At 51.2% G+C, this 21,141-nt stretch overlaps 1 protein-coding gene across 1 annotated transcript in view; it reads right to left on the minus strand.

The window, feature by feature from the left end:
• The window catches only part of Glt8d2 (glycosyltransferase 8 domain containing 2), a 30,198-nt gene extending 11,723 nt beyond the window's left edge, over nucleotides 1-18,475 (minus strand). The window contains exons 1-3 of the mRNA XM_004623851.2: nucleotides 18,290-18,475; nucleotides 5,499-5,549; nucleotides 4,258-4,350 (exon numbers count right to left, since the gene is read on the minus strand). Of these exons, the coding sequence (XP_004623908.1) occupies nucleotides 4,258-4,350; nucleotides 5,499-5,517 (112 nt within the window). The 5' untranslated portion in view covers nucleotides 5,518-5,549; nucleotides 18,290-18,475. The remainder of the gene's footprint in view (nucleotides 1-4,257; nucleotides 4,351-5,498; nucleotides 5,550-18,289) is intronic.
• Nucleotides 18,476-21,141: the final 2,666 nt, after the last annotated feature.

Below are 21,141 nucleotides of genomic sequence, written 5' to 3' on the forward strand. Positions count from 1 at the left end.
GTGTGTGTGTGTGTGGCCAGCTCAGCCCACCAGGGGGCGGGGCTGGCTGGCATGTGGTGCTGGGGGATTGAACCGCGGTCCCTGTGCGTTGCTAAGCTTGTTCTAAGTAGGTGCTTTAGACCGCTGAGCCATCTCACCAGCCCTCGCCATCACTTCTGATCACACCTCCACCACCCCTGCCTCAGACACTGTCCCCTGCTACACCCCTTAAGGCTCTCTGCCAGTCGCAGACATGGTGCCACGCTAAGCCAAAGTAGTGCTCTCTGCCAAGACATTTCCCCTGTGTGGAAAGAAGGACACAACTCCGGAGGGATGGCAGGGGAGGCGCACGGGCCGGAGCCCTCACTGCCGCCCGGGAGCTTCTCTGGAGACGGCTGCGCTCTGGATGCACTGTCCCAACCAGGCCCTGAGCCAAGCCTTCCACAGATTTGGCCATGAGCCTTGATTTGGTGCCAAAGGAGCTCACAGGCATTGCAGTGCTGGAAGAGGTTCCGAGTACGCCCAGAGGGGAAATGTCACCCCAGCGCCTTGCATGCCTTTAAAACACAAGGACTTTAGCCAAATCCATGAACTCGCCTCGTAATAGATGAGATAGGGTGAATCCCCAGAGCGTGAACCACCAGGAAATGGTCGGGGGACCAAGTGAAGGTCGTCACTGGGAGATTCAGGAATGACATCTCACTTCTTGGCAAAGTATGACCCCGCAGAGCCTTTGCACACTAACTTAGGCTCCAGCTCCTTGAGTCAACGTTTCTTAAATTATAAAATTTAATACATGATTCTTACAAGAATTCCAGCCCGCACTGGAGAAGGTCCAGTAAATCATGACAGTTCTGGGGGCTTCTCCACACCCGCTGCAAAGGATGATCTCTGGGACCAGTGTGACGCCAGCTCGAAAGCCCCGCTTGATGTAAATTCTAAAGGGTACAGGTTCAATTTTGACTTCCCGGTGGAGCCATTTTTTCCATACTGTAGACACTGCGTGGCTCTGAGTGGCATTTCAGGGGCAGGAATTCTTTCTTAGTTGTAACACTGAATGGGATAGAAGTGTGACGCTGGGTCCATACGCAGGCTCCAAATGCTTTGTCCATTGTCTGTCGCAGACTGATCAGCCCACAGGAGCCTTCCCTACAGCTGTTTTCACAGCTGTGTTAGACAGGGCAGGGTGGGCGTGCTGGTGACCTCATGTGACCTCCCGGGCCCTCTCATGCACAGCTGTTCACTCAGCGCAGTCCTGACCCTGGCGACTCCAGGCGTGACTGTGTTTAGGGACAGCCTTAAAAGAACAAGCTGGGTGAAAACAAGGCCATCTAGGTGGTGTCCTGAGCAAAAAGCGCTGCTCCCTGGAAGAGGAAGAGACTCCGGGACAGGCGCGGAGAGGAGGCCCTGGGCAGACACGGCCGCCAGCAAGCCAAAGGACAGCGTCTCAGGACACCAACGCTGCCAGCCCCGCGCCTGGCCTGCTGCCCACCAGACCTAAGGAAAAGCCCTCACCGTCTGCGGTACGGCGGTTCAGCAGCCCTCGCACATCTTCCCATTTATGGATCCTAAGCACAGCTCAGTGATTTTTAGGAAGTTTGTGCATTGTCACTACCATTGCCGCCATCCTGTTCCGGAGCATTTTTTTAAAAAAATATTTGTGTGTGTGTGTGTGTGTGTGTGTGTGTGTGGCCAGCTCAGCCCACCAGGGGGCGGGGCTGGCTGGCATGTGGTGCTGGGGGATATGAACCGCAGTCCCTGTGCTTTGCTAAGCTTGTTTTAAGTAGGTGCTTTAGACCACTGAGCCATCTCACCAGCCCTGTTCCAGAGCATTTTAAAGTCCCCTGCGCCTGTCTTCTATCAGGCCCATCCCACACCCCGCTCCCTACCACCTGCTTCCTGTTCCCCAAGAGCTGCTCCTCCTACGCTTCACAGCGGGCGTGCAGTGTGCAGTCCATTAGGACTGGCTTCCTTAGCAGAGTGGTCCTTCTGGAGTTTTCTCTTTCTGGTGTCAGAGTTCGAACCCAGGGCTTCACATGCTGGGCAAGCGCTCCTCTGCTGAGCTGCATGCCTGCCTGTCCCCAGTTTGGAAGGTCCGTCCTGTCTCAGCCTGCTCAGGATTCCTCCTTTGTCCCAGTTGTAAAAGACTTCACGAAGCAGACACTGGTGTTTTTTCTTTCCGCACGCTGCTGTGTGCATGTGACTGGCTATGAGTAACGTCTGGAAAGCCTGCACACGCTGCACACGCTGCACACGCGGCTGCGGAGAAGTGATCCTCCTTGCAGATGCAGCCCATGGACCAAAATGCACGTTTCTGATGACCTTCTGAGACTTGGCCTTGCTGTGTTGCCCAGGTTGGCCTCAAACTTGTGGTGATCCTCCTGCCTCAGCTTCCCAAGTGCTGGGATTACAGGCATGTGCTACTACACCCAGCCACTTAAAGGGCTTTTAAAAGTATCATATTTTTCTAATATTATCTCACTACTTTCTTTTTTTAATTAAGTGATTTTCTTTTAAGAAAGAAACGTGTGTGCTGTGAGAAGAGTCCCAGCTTTGCTCACCGAGCGCCTCCAGGCCTCAGGTGAGGACGGATGTGTCTGAAACACACCAGCATCGGAGCTGGCTTCGTCTTATGCTGCCTGGGGTTACAGCTCTCTTCTGTATTTTCCAGAGGTGAGTATATTCCCTGGACTCTTTTTTTTCTGTATTTTAGGGAAAGGTCTACAGGGTGTTCAGGGTCTCACTACTAGTTTGGACTCATAGTGATTTGCCTATTTACAGCCTCCCACATGCTGGGATTACAGGCCCCATCCCAATTGCTGGCTCAGCACGCCCCAAGGGCAGGGCTGGCACGGCAGGCTCTGGATTGAACCCTCTGGTCCCTGTGCCTGCTTGCAGGCACTTTAATCCACTTTGGCCACCCTTTCCCTGGACTCTTATGAAAACTAATTTAATTAAAAATAGAATAAAGGGCAGCAGAGATAGCTCAGCAGCCTAAGTGCCTGCCTGGCAAGCACAAGGTCCCGGGTTGGATCCTCAGTACCACATGCCGCGCTGGCCCCACACTGTGCCGTCCACTGAAACTAGGAGTGGTAACATACACCCGTAATCCCAGCGCTGGGGAGGCTGAGACAGGAAGATCACTACGAGTCTCAGCTGCATAGTGAGACCCTGTACCAAATACATAAGATAAAATCTAAAAATAGGTTAAATACAGTACCAAGGAACCTTCATTTTGGGGCGTTGTCAGTGTGGAAGTGGGGTACCGTGTAGTCACCTCCAGGAAGGGTGCCTCAGTGCACCCGGCCAAGGTGGGGCCACAAAGGGTCATTCTTGAATTGAGAGTTCTGAGACCGGCTCTGATAGGGATGGGTTAGCAGGGAAAGGAGGGGGAGGGCTAATTCCCATAAGCGGAGTCTGAGCTCATCAGAAATGCAGTCCTTTTTTTTTTTTTAAATGGGAATCAAACTCAAGATCTTGCACTTGCCAGGCAGGCACTCTGCACTCTGCGCTGTATGCCCAGCCCAGAAATGTAGATTGTTACCCAAGCATGGTAGTATCCCAGCACTGGGGAGACTGAGGCAGGAGGGTCACACGTTCAAGTCCTGCCTGGACACCTTAGTGACTTAATGTGGCTGTCTCAAAAAGAAAAAAAGAAAAAAAGAAAAAAAAAAGAAAGAAAGAAAAAAGAACATTGAGGGATGTAGCTCAAAGTGAAGGCCCTGGGTCCAACTGTCAGTATGAAAGGAAGGAAGGAAGGAAGGAAGGAAGGAAGGAAGGAAGGAAGGAAAAGAAAGAAAGAAAGAAAGAAAGAAAGAAAGAAAGAAAGAAAGAAAGAAAGAAAGAAAGAAAGAAAGAAAGAAAGAAAGAAAGAAAGAAAGAAAGAAAGAAAGAAGAAAGATTCTCAGGCCCTACCCATACTATGAATGTTAAACTGTGGGGCAGCCTGCTGGCTTTAACTCCTCCCCCACACCCACCCCACCCACCCACCCTCTTCCCCTCCTGCCCTCCTCTCGCTCCTGCCCACTCCTCTCCCTCCTCCCCTCCCCCTGCCCTCCTCTCCCTCCTCGCCTTCCCACCCCCTCCCCCAGAATCTCACACACCTACAGTCTGAGCAGCCCTGACCAGCCGTGTGCTCCATGGAGCAGGCAGCCTTGGGGGTGGATCTGCACACGGGTCCTGGGAGCTGAGCAGCTGTCCCTCCTCCCTGACCCCAGGTCCTGAGCACCTTTTAGCCAGGTTCCTGTCTCCCGATCCCTCGCTCGCTCGCTCGCTTACCTGCATCGCTCTTGGGCACACTCCCCCTGTGACTCTTCTTGTACAGAATCCCACAGATGGTGACGATCAGAAGGAACAGCAACACCTGGTTGACTGCAACGAAATCAGAAGCAGATCGGTGGCGCTAAACCGGAAGCATGGGGCCTTCGAGAAGGGCAGAGGGTGTGGGCAGCCCTTGCGGGGCCTGGAACCCGGCTGCCAAGGAGGAAGCCGCGGGAGACCAGGCTGCCGGCAGGGTTTCTGCGGCGAGGCGGTGCACTTACTGTGGCAGGCGCCGGCCTGAAGCCCTCTCTAAGGGAGCACTCGGTTTCCTGATACCAGTACTTAAACACAGCGCTTCCAATCAGCCAGTCCCAACCAAGAGCGTGTTTGGTTTTTTTTCGGTTTAGGTTTTTGTGCTTTTTAGACAAGGGCTTGGCTGTGTAGACCAGGCTGCCCTTGAACTTGCAGCGGTCCTCCTGCCTCAGCCTCCTGAGAGCTGGGACTCTTACAGGGGTGCACCGCCACAGCCATGAGCAAGTTTTTTAGCTGTAAGAACGCAGCTGCACTTCAGATCATTCAGCCACTGGTCAAGGACGGTGGCAGAAAACCTCGCCCTGGTGAAAGCCCGGAGAGGCCAACACCTGGCCCCGTCCGGAGGCCCAGGGGGCCCTGGTCCGTGCTCACAGGCTTGCTCTGGGGATCTGCTGCGAAGTGGGGTGACTGGGACAGCGTTTCCAGGTGGGGGACACACACCACGGGCTGAGCACCACGGAGGAGGACGCTTGTGTTTGCCGCCTTAAGTGACTGTAAGTCAGTGTGGGAAAGCCTGTCTGCAACATCCTTGGCTCCCCTTTGTGAAATCGGCCGGTTCCGCCCAAAAGTAAGTGGCAGCTACAATTAGGGGATGGGGTTTTCCTGCAATTCACAAACCACTCGGGGCTTTAATGTCTGAAGATCGGGTCTGATCCTTTAAGAACGAGAGCGCAGAACTCTCCAAGGCCGCAGTAGACAGGAAGGGGCATATTTGGCTGGAATGAGACAACAAATCCTACTTGCCCAGCTTTGTGGCAGACGTGACCCTCCTCACAATAGGCCCACGCTGGGCAGAACTACTGAGCTGCCCCAGGAACGCCCTGCGAGGAGGAGAAGGAGGCCCAAAGCCGCCTCGGGAAAGCCAGCAATGGGGGGAGGGGGCTAGCACCGAAACGCTCCTCTGCCACATCCTTATTAATCATTACTTTCAAAAACTGTGATCTTACTTTTTCGCAGCAGCGCCATGTATGTCCTCGAGGGTACGAGCCGTCAGGCACCTGCGGGTGGAAGAATCACATTTTGTTTAAACGGGAAACCACCCAAAGTCCCCGGCAAACGCTCAGGACTCTGTCTTCTCTGAAAGTCTAGAGCGCTGGGAAGTCTGCGAACCTTGGAATGGCTCACGGCTCTGAACATGGAATTTTGGAAAGCAAATAAGTATTTCTTGATCCTTGTGGCTGAATGAAGCATGCAACAGGCCCCCAAGAAATACTTTTCATTTTGGTTTAATTTTCTAGGCAGGGTCTCGCTAGGCAGCCCGGTTTGGCCTGTGATCCTCCTGCCTCAGCCTCCCGAGTGGTGGGACTACAGCCCAGCACTGCCGCACGCAGGCAGCATCAGAGGCTCTTCTGTCTTCAGGGTCTTTAACCTTCTCCAAATAGAGCCTGGAGGCTTCCAGAGGCCGGCATGGAAACAGCGCCATCCTCCTCACAGGCGCTTGCCAGCTGGTGGCGACTGAGCTCCTCCTGGAAGCCTGGGGCTGTGCTGCAGGCCAGGATGACCCCAGCCCTGTCTTTGGGGAGTGCTCAGTACCAGGGGAGACAGAGTCTCACACAGAGCAGACAGCCACTGGCCCAGCGGTATGAAGCAGGTCTTGGGATAGAGTAATGGAGTGGAGATTATGCCAGGAAGAGAAATGGGGGGCCTCCTGGAGGAGGTGGCATTTTAAGGGGAGGAAAAGAGGATGGGGGAGAATTCCAGGTGAAGGGACCAGGCCCCTGTGGCTGGAGAGAGCTTTGAGGACTCCAGGAATCCAAGAAGGCCGGCGAGGAATCCCAGGAGATGGCAGGGCCTGAGCCTCTGCACCCAGATTTCCTGGCGGTCTGACAAAGCCCGAGGACCGGGTACAGAGCAGCGCACACCTGTAATCCCAGCACTCAGGAGGCTGAGGCAGGAGGCTCATTGGGAGTTTGAGACCAGCTTGAGCTACAAGTGAGCTCCAGTCCAGCCCGAACTGCACAGCGAGAGGCCCTGTCTCTCCCCCTCCCCAAAGGATCCCTCTTTTATTCCAGCTCTTTTAGAAGTGGCGCTGCTCACAGTCCACACACGTCATGTGACTCTCCCCTGCTTGCCCTGTACTCTCTAGTGGGGAAAAAATCCTTTTCTTTGCTGCCTCTGTTCACATTATAAATTAACTCACAAATATACATTTGATAGAAATATAAACGTCCATGATTTTCATACATACAAAAATATTCACAGAAACAGGTTTTGGGGAGACGGTTGGGGGATAGGGAGGCTCTTTGGTTGTCTTTCTGTACAACAGCTAAAAGGCAGTGGTATTTCCTTAATTCCTAAAAAAAAAAAAAAAAAAAGCAAAAACAATGTAACCAGCACCTCACAAGCCAGGGGAAAAATAATTCCCCTAAATTTCCAGTGTGTCTTTTTTCTTTTTTGCATTTAGGACAGGGTGTACAGGGTCTCACTGTGTAAATCAGACTCAGAGTGATCCGCCTGTTTACAGCCTCCCAAGTGCTAGGATTACAGGCACGTGCCACCACGCCCAGTCTCAATCGCCAGAGAGACCCTGACTCAAAAAGAAAAAAAAAAAAAGTTGTATTATAAAGAAAGCTAATTACAGAAGTGTAAAGAAAAGAAAGCAAACAATACTAAGGGGAGCTGGGCATGGTGGCACACGCCTGTTATCCCAGCACTCGGGAGGCTGAGGCAGGAGGATCGACAAGCTCTAAGCCAGCTGGGCTACAGAGCAAGACCCCATCTCAAAGAAACAAAAAAGTAAATGAACAGATTGGGGAAAGTGAGTTTGTGACCCAGCAACGTACACCATCTCTTGAGTAATTAATGTCTCTTCATGGTGAAAACACTCAAACTCCTTTCTGTTAGCATTTAAAAACTACGTACAGTAGGTTATCAGGACCTAAATCACGCTCAGAACTTCTTTCCGTCTGACTATAACACATGCATGGATTTTCATAACCAGCATCCAGCTGGGAGTGCTGGTCCATGCCTCTAATCCTAGCACTCTGGGAGGCTGAGGCAGGAAGACTGCAAGTTTGAGCCCAGCCTAGAAAAATAAGGGACTTCGTAAGATTTTTATCTCAACATGAAAAATAAAAAAGGGTTGGGGATGTAGCGCAGTACGAAGGCCCTAGGTTCCACCCTGCTGCCAAAAATAAAACAAATCCCACATGGGAAAGAGAACTACTTCAAGCCTTCCAAAGGGTTCCCTTTTACAGCGGACCCTCACAGCGCCTGCCCCTGGCCAACCACAGATCCTTTCTCGAAGTTCTGCCTTTCCAGAATGTCATATGAAAGATACACACGGCGCGACTCTTGGAGTACCCTTCCCTTCACACAGGGGTCTGGGGCTCATGCCTGGGGTTCTGCATACTGACTGCAACTTTCTGCTGCTGAACAAGGGCTTGTCCAGTTGTGGCATGCATGCACCACATTTATTTAGCCTGGTACCCACCAAAGGACATCAGCACTGTTGTTTTTTTGTTTTGTTTTCTTTCTTTAATGTATTTGGTACAAGGTCTCCCTACATAACTCAGACTCATAGTGATCCTCCTGTCTCAGCCTCCCCAGCACTGGGATGACAGGTATGCGCCACCACACCTGATTTGGGGCCAGTGGTATGCCTTGGGTTCCGGGGCTGGGTGGCATATGGTGCAGGTGACCAAACTCTGGTCCCTGTGCTTACCCGGCAGGTGCTCAGACCTCCAAGCTATTTCTCCAGCTCAACATCAGCGCTGTTGCCAGTGCTTTATGACCATAAATAGTGCTTCTATGAACACTTGCTTACAGGTTTTGTGTGACAGTAGAGATAAACATGTAGAAGTTGTGCTGCTGGGTCATTGGCCAGCTGTGTATTTAACTTTCTAAGAAGCTGCCAGTTTCTTTTTCTAAGTAGAAACAGCTTTTAATTTTTCACTCCCATCCACTAGGAAGGGACTCGCCCTGTGTTCTTGCCAGCACTTCGCATGGTGGATATTTTTATTTTAGCTGCCCTAATAGGTATATTGCCCTGTGAATTTTATTCGCATTTCCCTAATGACTACTGACATCCAGCTTATTGTTATTTTCCTCTTGCCTGTGGCAAAGTGTCTGTTTAAATCTTTCCCCTTTTTTGGTCAGATTTTCTTAGTTTTGAATTTGGAGAGTTAGTTATATATTCTGGTCCTTTTTTTTTTTTGTTTTTTGTTTTTTTTTTTTTTTTTTGGCGGAACCAGGGATTAGAACTCAGGCCCTTGCGCTTGTCAGGGAAGCACTTATTCCACTGAGCCATCTCCCCAGCCCCTTGGTCCTCTGTTGAATATGTGATTTGCAAATACTTTTACCCAGTGTTGGCTTCTTTTCATGCACTTAGCAATGAATTCCACAGCACAAAAGTTTTTAATTGTGACCATGTCGTAGTCACCATTTTTTCTTTTATGGAACATGGTTTTGGTGTTCATCTAACCCAATAAATTCGGATAGTCATTGTTTCTCTTATGTTTTCTCCTGGAAGTCTGTTTTTTATATATTTATATTCTAAAGTAATTTTATACACAGCATGAAGTAGAGCTTAAACTTTGGTTTTTAGCAAGTGAAGATCTAGGTGTTCCATGAACATGAATTTCTCGCAGAGAAGGGAGAAAGGGGCAACCCCGTGTCTGGGATCCACTCCCACCCTTGGTGCCACAGTGTCGCAGCTCCAGATGGTGGCTGGTGGCTAAGCAGTGAGCTGAGTCGCCGGAGACTTGCGCTGCCCACAGCGTGGCTCCAGGGCGCAGGAAGCAGAGAAGGGAGCGGCCCACCGCGCAGTTGGCGGCAGGCTTCTCCGCACTTCACGCCCCTCGCCCTGCGCTCTGCTCTACAGTGTGGGATTTGTGCTCAGCAGGCAGGCGTTAGAACACTCTGTTCTCCAAACACGCCTGTAACGGCTCTGTCCTCCTCCTCACGTGGGGAAACGAGGTTCCGAGAGGCCCAAGACTGCGCCAAGGCACCCCGCAGAGGACAGCAGAGCAGCGAGCCAGAGCCTCTGGGCCCCGGGAAGCGCACAGGGCTCCTGGGCACAGCGAGGGCTGGCGAGCGGCGCACTACGTGCTGGGCTTAAGTGTTTCGCACCCACACACGGCAGAACCCACTTGGTCGTATCATTCTATGAAGCTAGTACACAGGCTCAGGAGAGTCTGCAGCTTTCTGTCACTGACGCATGTAAGTCACGCGTAGTCACCGGGAGCTGCAGTGCTTTAATGCACGTCGACTCTGGGCAGCAGTCTAGTGAGGGTGCTCACTCGTGTCCGCTTCAATCATTCATGTTTCTTTAGGGTGAAAACGCCCAGGACCGTTTGCCCCAGCACGCACACACAGCACGTCACGCGATCTACGGTCGCCCGCCGCACAGCAGAACATCGCAGCTTCTTCCTCCTGACCCAACACGCCCACACGCCCACACCCACCGTCACAGCCACGAGGTGAGGCAAGAAGACGGCGAGCTTGGGCCACCTGGGAAGGTAAGTGCTTCAGTGACACCACGCCTCCGCATACGTGGAAGTGCAACTCAGGCCAAAGCCCCGGGTTCAACACCAGTTCAAGAAAAAAAGAAAATCATCATTTTGACTGAAATAGACAATTTCATTTTTGTGAGATAGAGTCTCACTAAGTAGCCCAGGCTGGCTTCCAGTGCTTGGCAATGCTCCTGTCTCAGCCTCCAGGGTGCTGGGGTTACAAGCATGGGCCACCATGCCCGATTTGGGACGCTTTGTCAAGTGACATATATTAAGAGGTAGAGTGAGCTGGCCCTGCCCCTGGGTGCCCTGAGCCAGCCACAGAGTCCGGGCGTGGTGACACATGCCTGTAATCCTAGCACCGGGGAGGCTAAAACAGGTGGATCACTATGAGTCTGAGCTGTGTAGTGAGGCCTGTACCAAATGCATAAAAATAAACAAATAAATAAAAAGAGTGAAGCGCTGTTTCAAAGAATCACCCTGCAGATTAGTGACGGATCATAAAATGAGCTTCCTGGCTGGGGAGAGAGATAGCTTGGAGGTCTAAGCACCTGCCCAGCAAGCACAAGGACCTGGGTTCAATCCCCAGTACTTCATAGCATGCTGCTTCGCCAGCCACTGAAACTAGGCATGTGGCGCACACCTGCCATCCCAGCGCTGGGGAGGCTAAGACAGGCGGGTCACCAGCGTCCAAGCTGTGTAGTGAGACCCTGCACCAAATTAAAAAAAAAAAACAATTCAACTTCCTATGAGTTATAGTGGAGATACCTATCTAAACAAATCAGCAAACACACTGGACATCAGGACTAATGGAACAAACAGCCTCAAAGTGTGCCAATCGCAGCCAATGACAGGCACCTGAGTGCATCCAGGTCACTGTCAAATGCAAATCCTACTGGATCCTGAAGAACGGCCCCCAGCTATTTCAACAAGCTGCCCAGCTGCTGGAGGGCCCGCAGGGAGGCAGTACTGCTGCGGTGTAGGAGGCGTCTGAGGGCAATCCGCAAGCAGGAGCAGAGAGGTAGCCACCGCGATTTCTGCTGAAAACATTGAACTCTCAGAACCACCAGGGAAGGGTGGCAGGAAGGCGGCGGTGAGAGGGCGCAGACTCGCAGTGCCAAGGGCGAGACGCTACGGGGAGCCCAAGCGCAGCGCGAGGACGCAGCTGCCAGCGAGGCCCGGTGTGCCCGAAGTCTCTCAGGGAGCAGAACTCACGCGCTTACCACACGCACGAAGGATGACTAAGATGTGTCCCTTACCTACACTGTGGCATTTCACAGCGCGAATATCAAAAAACCACAGTGTTCCCTAAAGGTACGTAACTGTTACATATCAATTTTGTTCATAAAGCTGAAGAACACAACAAAAATCCCATCTCAAGAACTAAAATTCAGGGTAGGCCAAATAGCTCAGTGGACTAGAGCGCCTGTTTAGATAGGCACGAGGACTGGGGTTCGAGTCTCAGTGTGCGGTGCCAGCCCCAGCCCCAGGGCACGCTGAGACAGCAACTGAGACTGGGCATGGTGGCACGCTCCTGTAATCTCAGCATTCAGGAGGCTGAAAACAGGAGAATCACTGCAAGTCTGATCTGTGCAGCGGGACCCTGTAGGCCTTGTACTAAAATACATTTAACTTTTCTTTTTTTGGTGCAGAACTGGGGATTGAACTCAGGCCCTTGCGCTTGCCAAACAAGTGTTTATTCTACTGAACCATCTCCCTGGCCCTTAAAATACATTTTAAAAAATAACTAAAATTCACCAGGAGTGGTGGTGCACACCTGTAATCCCAGCACTGGGAGGCTGAGGCAGGAGGCTCGCTAAGCATTCGAGGCCACCTTGGGCTACATACTGACTTTAAAGCCAGCCTGTATTACATATTGAGATATTTTCTCAAACAAACAAACAAACAAAAAAGAACTAAAATTGTATTACAGTGTTTTTAGCAATCACAATTTTTTTTTTCTTTTTGCCTTTTAAGCCAGGGTCTCACTATGCAGTTCAGCTTGGACTTGAGCTCATTTTGTACAACCCAGGCTGGTCTCAAACTCACAACAATCCTCCTGCCTCAGCCTCCTGGGTGCTGAGATCACAAGGGTGTGCCACCACGCCCGGCTATTGTTTCTTTTTGTACACTACAAATGTACACCACACACCTGGCAACTTTCTTTTTTTTAAATGTATTTAGTGCAGGGTCTACAGGATCGCTCTACATAGCTTGGACTCGTAGTGATCCTCCTGTTTTCAGTCTTCCAAGTGCTGGGATTACAGGCATGCGCCACCACGCCCAGTCTCATTTGCTGTCTCAGCATGCCTCAGGGGCAGGGCCAGCACGACTTGCTGGGGATTGAACCCCAGTCCCTTTGCCTGCCTAAGCAGGCGCTTTAGTTAACTGAGCTATCTGGCAGACCCAAAATTATAATAATTTTCTGGCGGGACGGCCTGGCTCAGCCTGCCCTGGGGCAGGGCTGGCGCAGCATGTGGTGCTGATGGACCCGTGGTCCCTGCACTTGCCTACGCTTTCCTAAGCAGGCGCTTTAGACCGCTGAGCTATCTCACTGGCCCACACCTGGCAATTTTGTATATTTTAATTATCATTACAATATTTATAAGAATACGATTCCTCAAAAAATATTTATGCCTATAGGACTAGAAACTCCAAAAACAGGATCTACAATTTCAAAAGAATGTTCAGAAGAGCCCAATTGCTGTACATACCCCTGAGATAAAACACAACAGACTGAAAAACCTGCACCCATTTTCCAAGAGCCATGACATTTAACTGGACAGTTACTTTTAGCTTCTCAGATGCTGTGTGGTAACTTTACTGATTATAAATTTTTAAGTGGATAGAGTTCTTTATTGGATATGAGAATAAATATTTTCTTTTTCAAGACTAAGAAAAAGGGAGGGAACCTACAGCTATTTCCTGGCAAGGAGTTCGAGGTATTTGGATTTGGTTGAAGATAAGAAGCCAACTAGTGGGCGGGCTCAGCCCTCACCTGGTGGCACCGACACCTGCCACTGCAGCGCGAGGGAAGAGGGTCCTTGTGCTGGTCTCCAGCTGCAGCCGGCTGGCTCCCCTGCAGGAAGACCACGGAGGACCGCTGTGGTGGAGGGAAGTTCCTCAGCTCATGCGTCCAGGAGACAGCACAGGGAAGGGCTGTGAGGATGGGACCAGCAGCCAGGTGGCAGCCCAGGGCCACTCGCGTGGCCTCCTGGCTCCCACTAGACCCCTTCAGCTATGAAGTCCTCGTCAGGCTAACCCTCAATGAGCTAAACATCCTTTGAGTCCAACCACCTCTGCAGGGGTCCCCTAAAGCAATTAATTTACAATACAGATTAACTGGCACGGTGCACCCTTGTCAACCTGACACCCGACTATATCTCATTAAACCATATTCAATCTCCAGAGAAACACAATAGCCAAGTCATAGTCCTCCCTACCATTCTGGGGCTATCCCAAGCACAACCCACACTGCACTAATCCCTTCCCCAAAGTCCTGACAGTTCCAGCACCACTCAGAATCCATGTGCAAAGTCTACTTTAAGACTGAAGGACAAACCTTAGCTGTGAAGCCCTGTGAGGTTCCACAAGCACGTTACAAGCCACCGATTCAGTGGCATGGGACAAACATCTCACTCCAAACAGGAAGAGCCAGGGTACAGAACAGAATAGGACCAAAACCCAGCAAGGCAAACATCACACCCTATAGCTGTGTGTCTGCCATCTGAGGCCTGTGGTGGCATGGAGCGAGCTCCCGAGGCTCAGGAGGCCCCGCCTCATGGCCCTGCTGGGTGCAGCCCCCATGGTCCTCTCTTGGGCTGGCTCTCCTTGCCGCCTGCAGCCTTCCTCAGTGGACTTCTATCTTCAAGGTGCCTCCAGCTCCCCAGGGTCTCCACTGCAGCTTTGGTTTCCTCCCACGCCTTCATGTATTGCTCTCTCAGGGCCTCCCAGCAAGGACCCCAATCTTGCCACTTTTGTCTGGCTTTCAGCCCTTCCTTTGAAATGTGGATAAAGTCTCCATGTTTCCATAATTCTTGCATTCTGTGTGACTGCATGTCAGCATCACACTGACTCTCCCAAGGTTTATAACCTACTCAAGCAGCAGTCAGGCCCCCTCACACCATGGATGCAGAGGCTTCTGAATTCCTGAATGGCTGAGCACAGTGAAATGAATTAAGGGGAATGAATTCACTAAGTGTCTTTTCTTAAGCAGGGTTAAGCCTTTCTTCTCAGATGGAAGATTTAGACCTCTGTACCCTTGAGCCTCTAAGCCATCTTGCTAGTACAGTCTCTATCTCTCACTTCCAGAACTTCTAAAGGCCAAAGCCTCTTGGCATACACTATTTGATTTCTTCCCTTTTTCTCTAAACTCCTCCTGAGGAAATCTTATATTACCTCACAGCTGTAAACACCACTCAGACACTGATCACATCCACATTTGTGTCCCCAGGCCAGACCTCTCAGAGACCCCAACCAGCTACTTGGTGTCTCCACTTGAAGGCTTCTCCTTACAGAGCTTGTCCCAGGTCTACACTGAGCTCCTGATGCCCACCCCACCCCCGCCCCGTATGCTCCTTCTATCCCTTTCCCGACTCCATCCCAGCCCAGAAAATCCATTTACCTCATTTCTCCAGAAAGCAACGAGCCTGGTGTCATCCCTGACCTTTCTGTTTCTCACTCCCCACTGTGGACCAACACCACCTTCTGTCCACCCTCCTCTCCGAATAATCCGGGATGTCCCCCCAGCCCCAGGGCCTCCACCTGGCCCCACCTCCATCATCTGTCGATCACATTTGCTGCATCTGATGGTTGCCTTCCTCCCCAAGCAACCACTGGGAGCCGGATCCTGGGCTCCTCTGCTCCGCGTTTCACAGCCTTCCCATCGCAGGCTGGAGACAAGGGCCTCGCCCCAGATCTCACACAGTGCCCAGGCTTCCCTGCATGCAGACTCCAGCCGCAGAGCCTTTCCACTGTGGTCGCTTGATGGGCAGAGCCCTTCTAGGATATCCAGGGCCTTTCTCCCCCACCCTTGCTTCCCTCAGACCCCGAGCTGAAAGCCGTGGCCCCTGCCAAGAGGCACAGATGCCAGCTTTCCAGCAATCGCCACCATGCCGAGCGCCACCCCTGTCACCCTGGCTTGCTGTTGGCTAGGCAAGCTCTAGAGGCAGGGCAGTCTTCCTCTTTTGTTCACTGAGTTTTGAGACAAGGCTTCACTTGTACTCACCATGTAGCCCAGACTTGGCTCTTTTTTCCCAAGGAAAAAGGGGTCTGCCAAACTTCCAGGAAGAAGGAAGAGAAAAGAGAAAAATGGATGGTCACATTGCAGGGACAGAAGTACAGGGCTCTGATGGGAGCCAGAACAAGCCTCAGGGAGCTCCCAAGCCGAGGGACACTCTCCGGCCAGGCCTCTCCTGCGACAGCAGAAGGTCCACCCTACGGAGCCAGTGCTGGGCAGTGGAATCCCCATCCCAGGCCCTGGCTGGGGGCAGCTGGGGCTGGTACAGTGGAGGGAAAGGAGCCTCGGACGAGGGTGGCGCAGCTAAAGTCGCCCGTGGAAGGACTTGCACGGGGAGCTGCCCCACCGGGTACCAGCTCGGCCATGGTCATTCTGGAAAGAAAAAGCTTTTGAGAACTGGCTGTCAAGGGATTAGTGCGAGGCAAAAGTGGGAAGGATATATCTAAAACATACTCAAAAATCGGAGTCCCCGAGAGCAACATTTTACATTGTAACTCTGATCCGTTGGTAGGGGCTTTCAGGGCGGCAAGGCTGAGGAAATACCCATGGCCACTGCCTGACTCAGGGAGGAGGGGATGTGCTTTCATCGATTAATCATATCTGCCGTGGGTACAGGTAGGGAAGGACAGGGAAAGTACCTGGTGTGCTAGTCACTTTCCCACTGCTGGGACACACTAGCAGCCGCCCAGGACATAAAAGAGGACATGCTTCAGGGGGCGCAGTCCACAGTCAGCTGGCTCAGGCAGGAGCAGCACGCATGGCGGACAGGTGTGGGGAGCATGCTGTTCAGTTTCTGGTCATCAGGAAGCAGAGCAGGCGAACAGTGCCAGACAGGCAGGGTGAGGGACCAGACAGACCCAGGGCCATGCCTCCTTGGCCACCCAGAGACTCAGCAAGCTTTACCAGTGCCCCAAGGCTGCTGCCAAGCCAACCAAACTGCATATCGATGTCAGCAATCACACCTGGGGACCAAACAGGAAGGGGAAGGATGGGCCCCCCCCAAAGGTGCTGTTGAATGACTTCAGTAGGACAGGCTGTGCACACCAATGGGAATGTCACCAGCCCTGTCACAGGACAAGGTCCCCACTCAATGATGCAACCACCTCCCCGAGGCTCCCCCCTCTCCCAGCATGGCTCCCCTGAGGACCAGGTCACCCTGTGAACTGTAAACTTCTGAGGACAAAATGCTTCCAGACCCAGCACCAGGGAAGGAAGCCCGAGTACCCCACAGCTATTGACAGGGAGGGCACAAAGTAGGTGTCAACGGAGGGGAAAGGCGAGGACAGCCCCGAGCTCCAGGCGATGCACACAGATGCCCGCCATGTGGCATTCTTTCATGCCTGAGGTCTCAGATAAAGTGATAAAGTTCCAGAGCTGCCTTCCCTGTGGGACATGTTCTTTGGAACATTCTTTGGAAAATGTTGCAGTGAAGAGGCATATAGAGAACCATGTTTCTTGGGCAGTACAAACGAATGCCATGAGGCTCCATGAACAGAGGGGTGGGGGAGAGGTGTCTGCTGTAATCCCAGCGCTTGACAGGCAGGAGGATTATCAGCAGTTTAGCAAATTCAAGCCAGCTGGGACTACATAGTGTGATCCTGTCCAAGAAAGGAAGGAAGGAAGGAAGGAAGGAAGGAAGGAAGGAAGGAAGGAGGGAGGGAGGGAGGGAGGGAGGGAGGAAGGAAGAAGGAAGGAAGGAAGAAGGGAGGGAGGGAGGGAGGGAGAGAGAGAGAAGGGAGGAGGGAGGGAGGGAGAGAGATAGGGGAGGGAGGGAGAAAGATGCTGGAACCAGGAGAGGAAGCAGGCCCCAGAGCAATGTCCTGCACTTCAAAGACTGGATGGTCCAGGAGGCAGTGGGGAAAGATGGCCATCTCTAAGGGCAGGATGTGTGGTCACTCTTGTCATCACCACTGCCATCATCAGCATTGCCAAAGCTGATTGGTTTTTATCACAGCGATGCCTTTTTATTCCCATCTTACAGAGGGAGAAGGAGAGGCACGTGCAAGTTCCCAAGCTGGTACTCAGCCTGCGTCAGACCCCAGGGCCTTTGTCTCCTCGAGGCAGTGCGCAGCAGGGCCAGAGGGAGGACTGGAATCCACCCTGTGATCGAAAGGAGGGTGCCCGGGAGAGTGACACCAAGGTTGGAGAGGAAAGGGAAGACAGCCACAGCTACACTGCCTTCCCTGCCTTGGGGACCTGGCTGTGAGGGCTCAACAGTGTGGCGATCCGCCCAGGGCACCTCCAGATGTTGAGGCAACGTCACGTTCTCTCCCCGTGTTCACTGTCACTTCCTACCCTGTGTCGCAAATGTACACACCAGGCTCATCCAAGGTGTGACAGTTGTTGATAAAGTGAGCGGAAGACATTTTCTGAGGACTGAAACACAGGCTGGCGTGGTGGTGCACACTTGGCGGCCCAGCCGTGTGGGAGGCCGAGGCAGGAGGATCACAGTGTGAGCAACACCGGGGCAACTGCATGACTTAGGGAGACCCCGTGTACAGAAGTTGGGTTTTTTTTAGAAGAGGTCTGGAGATGTAGCTCATCCATACGAAGGCCCCGAGTCCAATCCCCAGCATATAAAAGAAGCATTTCGACCCGAACGCTGTCCGCCTGTGCTTACAGTGGGCCTCACACAGGCTTGCCAGCCCCTGTGGCGGGCACGGAAACCCTCCGCAGCTTTCCAGATAGATTCCCAAAACATGACTCAGGACCGGAGGCGTCTGCGGCTCAGAAACATACCTGCGTCCAACGCATGTTCTCTCTAACCGCCGGCGCCCGGGCTTAAAATCTGGAGCAAATCATACATCACAGTTTTGAAGGGGGAAGGAGGGGGGATAAACCCAGACCTGCAGAAGTTGTTCTGGAGGCGAAAACCTTACATCTTGGATTTGCTGCGTTGGCAAAAAAGTTGGGGCGGGGGAGGGAGGGGGAGGGGGGACTCGGACGCGCGCAGCCTGCGCTTTCTGGCCTGCTTCCTCGGTCCTAGCAGGCCCGCGAGCCAGCGAGCCAGCGAGCCAGCGAGCCAGCGAGCGAGCCGGCCGGTTACCTGATGCAGCAGCGGCGGCCGGCTCTCGGCGGCGGGCAGGGGACGGGCGTCGCTGCTGCCTGGCTGCTCCTACGGCCCCATGGAGGTCCCGGCCGGCGAGTCCGAGGCCCGTCCCGCCTGCGTGGACTGCGTCCGCTGGGCTCTGCGCGTGGGGGAGGCTGCCTGCGCTTCCAGATGTGCGGGGCGGGGCGGCCGGAGCCCCAGCCAGCTGTTCCCGAGAAAGAGGGCGGAAACCTGCGAAGACAAGGGGCTGGGAGGGAGCGTAAATTTTTCCACACGCTGGGCCAGGTGAATTTCGAAAGAGAAATTAACAGTACAGTTCGTAGAAAGTGAGAGCCGGGCATGGAGGCGGGGGGCTATAATCCCAGAACTCAAGAGGCTGAGGCAGGAGGATCCTCGAGAGTTGGAGGCCAGCGTGGGCTACAAAGTGAGTTCCAGAGCAGCCTGGACTACAAACTGAGCTTTGCCCTAATTTTCAGATGAGCAAACTGAAGCTTCGAGCAAAATCCAAGTTCCCAGAGCAAGTTGGTGAAGAAGCCAGGACTGGGACTTCCTACTGTTTTTCGATTATTATGGGCTGGAAGAGTGTTTCTTGATTATTATGGGCTCATATTTTTCTTTCTTTCTTTTTTTCCAAAATTTTATTGATAAACATCAATGAGACAGTTTCAAATCAAATCGGAAGTATAGTTTCAACAAATAACACACTGCATATATTCTTCATAGTGGTTAATTGCTGTACTGGGCTCATATTAAGTGTACAAAAGTAGCGGGTTTCACTGGGACACACTCAAGCAGGCATGGGGTGTTCTTTGACTGCAGCCAGCACTTGGTCACCTCTCCTGGTCCCTCTCCTCCAGCTCGTCGGCCTTTCCTAGTCATCTTTATGTCTTGGATTCCTCCTGGGAGAGAAAGTGGGATCGCGGTCTTTCTGAGTCCGTCTTCCTCTACCTATATCCGCAGTCGGAGGGATCGCCAGCTCTATCCATCTTCCTGCAGGTGACAGGACCCTGCTCTTCTTTGTGGCTGGCTGCACCACATGACATAGCACCTTCTCTCTAGCCGTCCATCTGATGCTGGACAGCTAGGCTGATTCCGTGGCTCAGGAATGCTGCTGTGAAGTAAGGCAGAAGATCAAATGGAGCTTTGAAAACTAGGATTTTAAGTCAAATGCATGCCTATAATCCCAGCTCTCAGGAGGCTGAGGCAGGAGGATTAGAGACCAACTTGGGCTACAAAGTGAGCTCAAGACCAGCCTGAACAGCATAGAAGACCCTGTACCAAAAAGAATCCCCCCCGGTTAGGTTTCTAAATTTCTTTGTAAAAATATGTAAATGCTTGTTTCTACTTTTATATAATTATTTTTCCTTCTTATTCTGTAAGGACTTAAAGTTCAACATATCAATATCTGATGGAAAATACCTGTTTCAGGATATGCCAAAATGTTTGCTATTTCGACAGATAAGGTAAACCGAACTGCATATATTGCAGGTTAATAATTAGCTTCTCTTCTGGAGGGTTGACAACCTAAGTTAGCAGATCAAAATTGGAGAAAAGGAAGGGCTGCAAGGTCAGCCAACATTTTGGCCCTCGCCTTTCAAGGTCAGTGAAGATTCGGGACATAGGAGAACCTGTACTGTAACGACATGTAACTCAGTTGTGCTCCAAATTTTCTGATCAAGGAGATTATGGAGCCACAGAGGAATGTGATTAATGATGTACAGTGTGCCTGGGGAGAGTCACATGGAAAGAAAAAACATTCTCTCAGGCTTTCACAGAGAGCAAATTGGTCAAGCAATGGCCGTGACTCATTCTCATGTCAGACACTGACAAAAGGATGTACAAAAGGCAGTACAGGGCGACAGGATAAATCCTGAGAGTACTTGGCTGACCTTATCAGATACAAAAATTACATTTCTGGGTATATAGGTCTTGCTATATCTTGGTCTTAACCATCCAGCAGAAAAGTATAAAAATGAGGTATATAAAGTAAATCCATAATAATATGATGAGCTGTAAAAGGCTCAAGTCAATAACTTCTGAGGATAACCCACTAATATTATAGACTGCTAGACAGTGTTAGATGTTTAGTTGAATTCAAACACCTATAGTATTTAGATGCCAATAGAATATTCACCTCTGACAGGACAAAAATAAATAAATAAAAGGATACAAAGGAAAGATCATTTTGTATTTATATATACAAAATAGTTAGGATAAATTTACAGCTACTTTTGCTTAATTCAATGAGAAGAAAGAGGTGTACTAACAGTGTTTGGACAGAATGTCCTGTCTGCTTCTTGTACTATGGATAACCACTAAGAAGATAATAATGTACAGTGTATTGACTATCAAAACTGTCCTATTAATCAGCTGTGAAACTGTCTCATTCATATTTATTTCTCAATAAAAAAATAAATGTATATTAAAAAAAACCTAGACTTTTAGGCAGGCATGGTGGAAAGTGCATCTGATCCAGTGTGCTGAGGCAGGAGGCCTGAAAGTCCAAGTCCAGCTCAGACAACTAAAGGACTCAGTGAGACCCTATCTAAAATTTATCATTTTATTTTATTTTATTATTTTTATGTATTTCATACAGGGTCTCACTGCGCAGCTTGGATGCATATGATCCTCCTGTTTTCAGCCTCCCCAGCACTGGGATTACAAGCATGTGTACCACAAAAAAAAAAATAAAATAAGGGCTGGCGAGATAAAAATAAAGCAAGACCTCTTTGTCTCCTTTGGAGCTACCTTTGAATACTATTTCTTCTTCTTCTTCTTCTTCTTCTTCTTCTTCTTCTTCTTCTTCTTCTTCTTCTTCTTCTTCTTCTTCTTCTTCTTCTTCTTCTTCT

The sequence above is a fragment of the Octodon degus genome, unplaced genomic scaffold, assembly GCF_000260255.1.
Source record: "Octodon degus isolate 3935 unplaced genomic scaffold, OctDeg1.0 scaffold00004, whole genome shotgun sequence".
Lineage (NCBI taxonomy): Eukaryota > Metazoa > Chordata > Mammalia > Rodentia > Octodontidae > Octodon > Octodon degus.